Below are 10380 nucleotides of genomic sequence, written 5' to 3'. Positions count from 1 at the left end.
TGTTGTTTTTCCAGACAGGGTTTCTCTGTATCGCCCTGGCTGTCCTGGAACTCACTTTGTAGACCAGGCTGGCCTCGAACTCAGAAATCTGCCTGCCTCTACCTCCCGAGTGCTGGGATTAAAGGCGTGCACCACCACGCCCGGCTAGCAGATCTGTTTTAATCAAGAGAAAAATGTACTAACCAACAATATTCTCATAGATAGCCAAGGAGTTTACAAAGGCTTTAAAGAGAAACGGGCCTCTAAGGTAGAATCCCTCGATAACTGACACTTTCGAGCCTTATGAGGGACACCTTAGGAATTTTACATTGACAGAGGATTTTTGGAGAATTAATCAAAACTTACCTGTTTTCCGGGTTGTTGGGATTATTGGCACAAATCCACAGGTCAGGAAATTCTTTTTCCTGGTAACTGGAAGAGGAAGGCAGGACTCTCCATTTGAGACAAAGATCTGACCATTAAGACAAAAACACAAAAGAAATGAATGTACTAAAAAAACAAAAACAAAAACAAAAACCCCAAGTGTCAATTCAGCCACACCGGAAGCAGTGGCCCCTTCAGCAAGCACCCCGTGCCTGTTGACAGGTCTAGTCCAGCCTTCCAGGAGCCATATGCAAAGCTCACCAAGAAATGGGCAATCATCATTGTGACTGTTCCAGCTCCCTCCAGGTTGGTCGCTGTTACTTGTGATTGAGGAACCTCATTACAGCACCCTCTCTCTCTTGACTCCCATGGTTTCCAGCCCACTCCCATCCACTCCACTTTCCATGCAGATCCACAGAACGGACAGAAAAAGCGAAAGCCAAGATCTATAAGTCATTCACGCACTGCCCTCCTCTGTCCGTTCTTTCCCTTGATCTTACTCCACAGCCTGTTCTGATTTCCTTGTGTGCTTTCCCTTACAATTCCTCCTTGCCTTTAGGTCCAAGGCACACAGCTGTCTTTAGGCTAAACCTAAGTTTAATCCTGGATTCCCTCTTGACACAGAGGTAAACATTTCTTGCACTCCTGAGGCGAAAGCAGCTTGCACAGCCAATAAGCCCCTGAACTACCTCCTACAGCCTGTGGATCTTGAGAGAATGACTTAATTTCTGTGTCAGAATGATCATCTGTAAAAAAAAAATGGTATTTCTACTAGTATTTATAGAAAGAGGAGCTGAGGATAAGATGGCCTTGCAGTATGAATGACGATAAAAATCAACACCACTGAACACTTTCTCAATCACTTAGCAAAGTTCATACCTATTAGATCACATGTTCACAACCTTATGACATGAGTGCTTATGGGTTATAAGCACCAGCCTTATTTTCTAAATAGGTGATTAATCCTCAGGGATAACCAATGACTGCCGGGATCCCACATGGCCTTTAGCCACTGGAATCAGCGTTTACTCAGCAGGCATCAAATACATGTAATAACTACTGGGCATTAGCATTGTCACATACTGTCATCGATGGCCTCATTCATACTTTCTGAATATGTCATGTTCCATTTATTATCTCTCACTGTAACACATCAATTCATGCATTTACATCTCTCCCCTGGGTCTTCTAGTACAACAGGCTCTACCAGCACAGGTATGACCTCTCTCATTAATTCAGTTTTAGTCCATTATCATCAGGATAGGAAGCATGGCATGGTATAGGAAGATAGGGTGCTGGAAGAGCTGAGAGCTCTACATCTTGATCTGAGGACAACCAGAAGGAGACTCTCTTCCAAGGCCGCCAGGAGGAGGGTTATCCTTCCACACTGGGCAGAGCTTGAGCACAGGACCTCAAAGCCCACTCCCATAGTGACTCAATTCCTCCAACATGGCCATACCACTGTATCAAGACCTCTCAACAGTGCCACTTGCTATTGGCCAGGCATACTCAAACCACCACAGAGGTATTGGGAAATTCTCAACAGAAGGATGATTTGGCCCTGCATCAAACCATCCTTCACGGAGTTGCCTTACTGGAAGTTATATCTGACGAATTTATTCCCCCTGGAATGCTTGGGGAGGTGCTCTTCTGGTACTTGTCTGTCTTATCTACTGGACTGTGGGTGATAGAAAGTATATTGTCCTTAGCTCCCAAGCCCTTTGGAGACCAGGTTGAAGGTGTATCAAGTGCTTGGTGATTTCATGCTGCTGTCCTTCTACTGAGAATTTCCCAATGCCTCTGTGGTGGTTTGAATATTCCTGGCCAATGGCAAGCGGCACTATTACAAGGTATGGTCCTGTTATGTGGTGTGGCCTTGTTGGAGGAATTGAGTTACTGTGGGGTCTTATGCTCAAGCTCTGCCCAATGTGGATGGATAACTCTCCTCCTGGCTGCCTGCAGAAGAGATTTTCTTCCTGGTTGTCGTCAGATCAAGATGTAGAACTCTCAGCAATTCCAGCACCATGTCTTCCTGCCACAATGATAATGGACTAAAACTGAAATTGTAAGCCAGTACCAAGTAAATGGCTTCCATTATAAGTATTGCCTTGGTCATGGTATCTCTTCACAGGGAATGAAACCTTGTAGTGGATAGCCCTGGAGCTAATTATATTTTATGTTAATTCCGTTCTCCTGTGAGGGACCATGGACAAGGAATAAGTCAGCACTCAGGTGATTTCCTGTAAACCTGCTTCCTACCTTAATTTGTAAGAAAAGGAGAATTGATAATAGGGCAGATAAAAGTGAAGATGGAGCGGAAGGTGGGGGAGAGAAGGAGAAAATGGAAGAGAGAGAGGACACAGAGGAGGAGGAGGAAGAGGAAAAAAAGTGGAACAGAAGCACATGGCCTGGAGAAACCACAAGTTCTAAGGGGTCTCATAGATGTGGAAGATGGTAATGTAGTGGCAGATCTGCCCAATCTAGGCTCACAGCATGTATTCATATTAATTGAGTTGTGTTTTCATTGCCGGAGCATATTTGGGTTAGAGATTTACTGCAACACAACATCCCATTGTTTATCAAAAAAAAAAAAAAAAAAAACCCTTGCCTTGGAATTCAAAACACATAAAGGCATTTACCCAAGGAAATACTTCTATCTTTCTTCATTGACTCATGCCCCCCACTTATTTTGTTATTAAGATTACAGAATTCCTATTAGCCTCAGACACAATGTTACATATAAAAAGTAGGAAAGTGTTACATATTAAAAACAGGAAAGTGGCTGTTCCTGGTGCTCTGATCATAAATATTTCTAAGGTGCATATCTGATATCAACCATCTTTCCCTGTGCCTTTTCCCTCGTCTCAAAATCCAATCATAGCAACTATCTCATATGCTGCCTGTGTCATGACATCTCGCCTACAGTTTCACACCTCACTCTTCACCACATGCTCAAATACTCTTTGCCTCAAACCTTCTCATACCCAACTTCCCCTCTATTGTACATTTCTTCCTAGACAGTAACTCCTTAGATGCAAACAGCAATTTTTACCTGTGTTGTCTCCTTAGCCCCATGACTTAAACCTTTAGGAAATCATGAATATTTGTTAGATTGGCACTCAGCACTCACCACATTGTAGCATGAATGGGATAGCCATGGCTTCTCCTCTTCGCCACTGGAGAGACTCCAAAGAGCTGTCTGTGTCTTTGCTATGCTGGTATTTGAATTCGTCCCAAAATTGTGTTAGGTTTCTATTACCTGAAGGGGAAAAAAAAAGACAGAGTAAAGACAAAATATGTAAGTAACACAGTCAAGGTGATTAACAAAGAAACGTTTACATGTAAGTACAAATACAATATAATTTCAACCATGTAGAAGCCAAAATATAAATAAGAAATTGATGTATTGTTATCTCTGTTTGGTATTTATAGGTGGAATAAGTTTACTGATTTATATGCTCTTGCGTTTTCAGATCACATACAGTAATGAGTACTATCTTTAGAATGAAACTAAAGACAACAGCAGTTATAAAAAGTTACACTTTTATTGTTGCAATAAAACATGGTGACATTTAAAGTATTATTCTCAAATAGTCCCAGAAAGAGTTATGCTAATCAATGTGTATAGGCCAATTTTTAAAATTATTGCCACAAGTATTTATCATTCCTATCACGCAGACAGATTTTTCTTGGGACCGTATATCATGGCTGGTTCTGGTTTCTTCCTGGGCTGTGTTTTATGTTCCGCTTTAACCCCAACTTCTATAATGTTCTTTGCTTGGAAATGACACTCATCTCAGAAGAGCATTAGGGTCTCTCTAAGAAGCTGTGTTCTTATCCAGTGAGCTAGAAACTGCACAGCTGTGAATACACTACAGAATCAGTAGAATAGCAAAAATTGGGAAATAACAAAGAAGGTTATGGATAACTGATAAACTCCATTTTCAAACAGGGAAGAACCCTGGGCACCTTGAAGAGGGTACAGGAAAATATAAATGCAGTGTCTTACGAGGCTCTATAAAACACAGCTTTTATTTTTAAAATATACAAGGCAACCCCAGAGTATAATGTTTTTTGTAACTGACAGAATGTGTACTCATATAATACTAGGTTGGAAATACTTTACTAGAAGTATGAAAAAAAATTATTTTTAAACATTTTAGAAATTTATCTTTTCTTTGTGCTGGCGCTTTGCTCACACATATACTTGTGTACCATGTGTGCCTAGTGCCCACCAAGGCCAAAAAAAAGATGCTGAATCCCCTGGAACCAGAATTACAGATGGCATAAAATCCTACGTGGGTCTTGCGAATAAAACCTCAGTCGTCTATAGGAGCACAGAGTGCTTTGAACCCACTGGTCCATCTCTCCAATCCCCAAATGAGGTTTTAATAGTAGACATCTTTAAAGAAGAAAAGGGTAGTGAAGAAAGCTAAGGAAGATACTTTTACTTCTTTGTGAACACTTTTTAACATTTCCATGTGCACGCAGGTACTATTTTTAAAAGGATCTTTAATAAAAAGAAAAGAACCAAGTCTTACTATTTCACCAGCTATGGCAACCGTGAACTGCCTGGCCATGAGGCTATGCAATGTCTGAGATACATCCACAGAGAACACTATCACCAAAGTTCACATTCCCAGAAGTGCATTCTGAAGTATAAACCCTAGAGATACTGGAAACAAGTCCGTTCTTCACATGTTTAATTTTAAAACAACCAGAGCAAAAGGTCAGTCTTCGAAACAGATTTTCTCCATGAGCTGGACAACTAGAAAGAACTCACAGATCACTAAATTTCTATCTTGATGCTTCACTAAAATTTTACTTACTCTTTCAAACAAATCCTCCTTAGGCACGGGCTTGGTGAACTTCCCATTCAGACCCAGTATCTGCTTTTTTGCTTATTATTTGGCCGTGGAATTTCCATCCAGCCGAGGATGACTGAGATCGTTTGAAGGAAAATGGTCCCTAGAGGCTCATGCATTTGAAAGCTTGGTCATCGGTGAGGGGCAACATTGGTGAACGATGATTAGGAGATGTGGCAAGGTTAGAGGAAGACTGTCACTGGGCCTTGAGGTTTCAAAATCTCAAGTCAGTCCCAGTCTCAGTCTCTCTCTGTCTCTGTCTCTCTCTCTGTCCCTCTGTCTGTCTTTCTTCCCCTACTCCGTGCAGATGTGGATGCAGAATTGTCAGCTACCTCTCCAGCATCATGTCTGCCTGTGTGCCACCATGCTTCCCACCATGATGATGATAATGGACTACACCTCTGAAAATGTAAGCAAGCCCCCAATTAAATGCTTTCTTTTATAAAAGTTGCCTCGGTCACGATGTCTCTTCAGCAACAGAATACTGACCAAGACAATTACAATTACTCCTGATCCCACTGTCTCCATTTCTTAGTAAACAAGTTTGGTTTATATGGTGCTGAGAGGTGGATCAAACTCATCAAAGCCAGGTGACTACTATGAACTCAGTACTCTACAACAAGCAACTGACCAACTAAGCTCCAGCCCTCACAGCCCTGGTATTTGGTCGTGGTCTACCACACCCTCTACTTCTCTAGATCCTGAAGGACCACTCTCTTGAATCTGAAGTGGATCATGAGAGTTGCTTCTCTGATTGTCATATTAACTATTTTGTATTTCCTATCTAAGGGGTGTTCTATAGATTTTAAAAATATAGAACATATGCTGGCTCTGATATATATTATTTTCAAAAATTTGGGCAAACTGCTATGTTTTCTTATCCATCAAGTGAAAGTTGGGTAGGCAATATGGCTCAGTAGACAGAGGTGCTTGGTGCCAAAACTGACAATGTGAGTTTGATCCCTGATGGTGCCCAAGGCAGAAGGAGAGAAGCACACCTTTCTATATGTCCTCTGACCTCTACATATATCCCCAGACATAAACAAAATAAATAAATGTAAGAAAACTAAGAAAAACTCTAGTGATAACACATGCTGGCAAAGATGTAGAGTGAGGGAACACTCCTCTATTGCTTGTGAGAGTGCAAACTTGTACAACCACTTTGGAAGTCAATTTGATGGTTTCTCAGAAAACTAGGAATAGCTCTACCTCAAGACCCAGCTATACCACTCTTGGCCCTATACCCCAAAGATGCCCCACTATACCACAGGGACACTTGCTCAACTATGTTCATAGCAGCTTTATTCTTAATAGCCAGAAATTGGAAACAACTTAGATGTCCTTAACAGGACAATGGATACAGAAAATGTGGTTCAGCTACACAGTGGAATGCTACTTGGCTATTAAAAACAAAGACATCATGAATTTTGCAGGCATAGGGTTGGAGCTTGAAAATATGATCCTGAGTGAGGTAAGCAAGAGGAGAAAGATGTGCATGGTCATGGGTGGGGGTGGAGACAATCATCACAAGAGGAGAAAGACATGCATGGTCATGGGTGGGGGTGGAGACAATCATTGCAATCGAGTTTCCTTAGACCCAGAAAAAAAAATCAACATTGCTCCCCCTTCTCTAAAAACAAGAGAAAAATAATGAACTATATTATGAAAAGTGACTGATTATAGTAACTTGTCTTATAGGATTACGATAAAGATGAATGTGAGATACATTAAAACAAAGAACGAGAGAACAGGATGCTCTCAAACCTGTTTTACCATCTAGACAGAAACATCACTGGCTGAATCTCTTGAGTGTAACTGTTTTGGAACTTTGGAGCCCATCAGAGGACTACAAAGCCAGTTCAGCTCCTAGCCAGTAGTCCCCACTCATCCTATCCACCTTAGCCCTGTGACAGAAAGGTGTACTTGAGTCCCTGGAAAAGCTGGTGCACATTTTGATAACTCCAACTAAGCAAAAGGGTTTACCAATAACTGCTTTCCCAGTACCAGGGATCCCTGTTGTAACTGGTGCTCATGAGGTGCAGAGGATGAAGTAGGGTCACTGATGTCATACGTCTCCATTGGATCCAGGAGATCTGAGGATCTAATACCTTTTTCTTCTAAACCTTTCCTTTTTCTGTGATCTTCCTTTTGGGAGCTATGTTTGGCAAGCTAGACAAAAGCAGCAATCTGTACAAGAGAAATTTAAGTGACCAGAAGGTAACAGAAGATCAAAATATACCAGAGAAGACTTAAGTTTACATCTCAGGCTGATCCTCTGCCAAAAGACCTCCTTACAACAGTAAAACCCAAAATAAAACACAAGAGGCGGCAAAGGTCAGACTCAATCTCCAGAGTTACAACACTCTCAGATTCCAACACAGAGTTTTCAAGAACAACATCCTAAAGCATGTAAAGCAAAAGGAAAACTAAGCCAACAGAAGCTTTTCTTGGCAAACATCTACAAAAACTTTAGAGGAAATTCTAAAAGAGGAAGAAAAAAAAAAACCTCAAGAAAATGATGTAAAACCAGAAGTACCAGAGAATCATGAATACTAGTAAGAAGCAGAAAAGAATTCCTGAGCATAGCCATCCATTAGCCAAAAATTAATGTTTCCCTGAGGTGTTCAAGTGCAGATTCTAGCAGGAACACGGGAGAACCAGTGAAGTCGAAGATGCAGTAATGGAAATTATGTGTGTGAAGAGCAGAGAGGAAAATGACCACAAGAAAGTGAACCAAGCCTCTGAAGCTAGAGTAACCCCACCAAGTTGACCAACATACACATGCTGTCACAAGTCTAAAAGGGAGGTTAGAGGATGGCTCAGCTGGTAAAATGCTGCTGTGCAAGCATGAGGATCTGAGTTCAAATCCACCACATCCACTTTCAGCCGTGAATGCAGAAGTGCATGCCTGTGATCAGCCCTGGGAAGGCAGGTACAAGAAGATCTCTGGGCTTGCTGACTGGCAGGCTAGCCCCGTCAGTGAGCTCCAGGTTCAGTGAGAGACTTCATTATAAAAGCTAAAGTCATTTAAATAAATAATGACAAATGGTCTCCATATTTGATTAAAGGCATTAATAAAGATATCATATGCAAGAACCGTTAAGAATTTCTAAGTAGGGCAAACTCAAACATAAAACAATACTCATTATAATCAAGCTGTTACAAAGACAGGTGTATGAGCATGCATGTTAGTGAGCGTGTATGTACATATATATTTATATGTAAATATTTACTGAAAATAGATTTGTTTTCATACAATATAGTCTGATGATAGTTTCCTCTCCTGATGCCTCTCGGGTCAACCCTACGTCCCCAGCCACCTAGCTCCAAACCATTTCCTTCTCTCTCTAGAAAATAAACACACAAACAAAATAAACGAGAATTTTAAAAAAGAAAAGGCACAATGAAAACACACACACACACACACAATTACTGAAGTAAAGAGGCTATATATTCACATTAGAATGTTATAATTTTCGTGTAGTAAATATGATACAAAGAAAATGGCTAAAGAATTTAAGGAACAGAAAAGGAGATGGGAAATGAAAAAAGGGGTGTCTGCCTATAATCCCAGGACTCTGAAGGTGGGGGCCACATCCCAAGCCTGAGGCCAGCCTGGGCTGTATAATGAGACCTTGTCTGTAACAAGAAAAATCAATGAGGAAGGAATTTAAGTGCTTCATTCCAATAGTCAGACAGACACAATGGAAGAAAGTAAACCAAGAAACACGGAACAAATAAAAAGCTGTAAGGCATCCAGAAAACTATCAGCACAATGACCAAAGCCCCTCCCTATTGGTGGTTACTTTATTGTAGAACAGAATGTAGTCTCTATTCAAAAGACACATTTTAGAGTGAATTAAAAGTATGATTTCTATCTGTGCTGTCCAGATGCAAATTAGTTGCAAATGAGACAAAGAAGAAAGCTATCTCTTTTGACACTAAGATGGAAACTGGTTACAAATAAAAGTATAAGAAGGAATATTTCTTGCAAACAAAACAACCACAATAGAGGAAGCATGGCTGTGCAAACATTAAACAAAATAGATTTCAAACCAAAACTGATCACAGGAGACAATGAAGAATCTTAAATATTAATAAAAGGTTCAAAAGAGCAAGAAGATAAAACAATTACAAACAGAGGCACCTAACAATACGCTAAAGAAAAACAGGAAGCTAACTGGCAAAATTCAAAAAACAGCTTTACAAAAGAGACTAAATACTTCATTTTTAACACAGTGTTTTATGCTATTTACGTGATTCAGTTTTAGAAAGAAATAAGTATATAAAAAACTTTGATTTCATCTAGGTTTTCCAATTTGTTGGTATATTGTTGTTCATAATAGTTTCTAATGATATTTTGTGTTTTGTATTACTGGTTGTAATGTTTCATTCATTCTTTTCTCTTCTTGGGGTCCTCTTCCTTTTTTCTTATTCTAACTAAAAGCTTGCCTGTGTATCATTTATTAATCCACCCCTTTTAAAGAACAGATAGAAAATGAGCTAAAGCATACAACAGTATATGTTATTAACCACATCTTAAAATTAAGTCCAAGAGCTTTGAGTAGCCACGTTCACACCGTTGTTGTGTGCAAGCAGTAAGAACCAGTTGCCATGATCCCTTTGGCAGCACTAATGCAACAAATTTAAATAGAAATACCAGGCAAGAGAAACTGCAAGGGAGGTACAATATGAAAAATATCCTCAGTAAAAGCAAATGACAGGAAGAGACAGACAGCAGTGAGTCTGTCCTGTCTACTTGTGTGATTTCAGAGCGGAGGACATTGAGCTTACAATGTGTGTGGTATACATAATATTTTCTCTGATCGTAACAAAATAAAATTAGTTATCACTTAAAAAATAAAACAAGCCAACCCCGCACCGAGTCAGGGATGGCAGTATGACTGGTGGTGTGACTGGTGGTCCTAGAGCTCAGAAGTCTAAGGGAGCTCTCAGAGCCGGCAGTCTCAAAAGAGCCTGGGCCAAAGCATGGGGTCTCCCATGAATTAGAAGAGTGCTGGGAATCAAAACAACCCTGAGATTCCATCTCACACCAGTCAGAATGGCTAAGATTAAAAATTCAGGTGACAGCAGATGCTGGCGAGGTTGTGGAGGAAGAGGAACACTCCTCCATTGCTGGTGGGATTGCAAG

At 40.5% G+C, this 10380-nt stretch overlaps 1 protein-coding gene across 1 annotated transcript in view; it reads right to left on the bottom strand.

The window, feature by feature from the left end:
• Morc1 (MORC family CW-type zinc finger 1) overlaps nucleotides 1-10380 on the bottom strand; it is a 181174-nt gene that overhangs the window by 70488 nt on the left and 100306 nt on the right. Inside the window, exons 15-16 of the mRNA XM_021209326.1 lie at nucleotides 3494-3622; nucleotides 346-451 (exon numbers count right to left, since the gene is read on the bottom strand). Of these exons, the coding sequence (XP_021064985.1) occupies nucleotides 346-451; nucleotides 3494-3622 (235 nt within the window). The remainder of the gene's footprint in view (nucleotides 1-345; nucleotides 452-3493; nucleotides 3623-10380) is intronic.

Source organism: Mus pahari, chromosome 12 (assembly GCF_900095145.1).
Source record: "Mus pahari chromosome 12, PAHARI_EIJ_v1.1, whole genome shotgun sequence".
NCBI classification, from domain to species: domain Eukaryota; kingdom Metazoa; phylum Chordata; class Mammalia; order Rodentia; family Muridae; genus Mus; species Mus pahari.
This window is presented reverse-complemented; position numbering and strand designations above follow the sequence as displayed.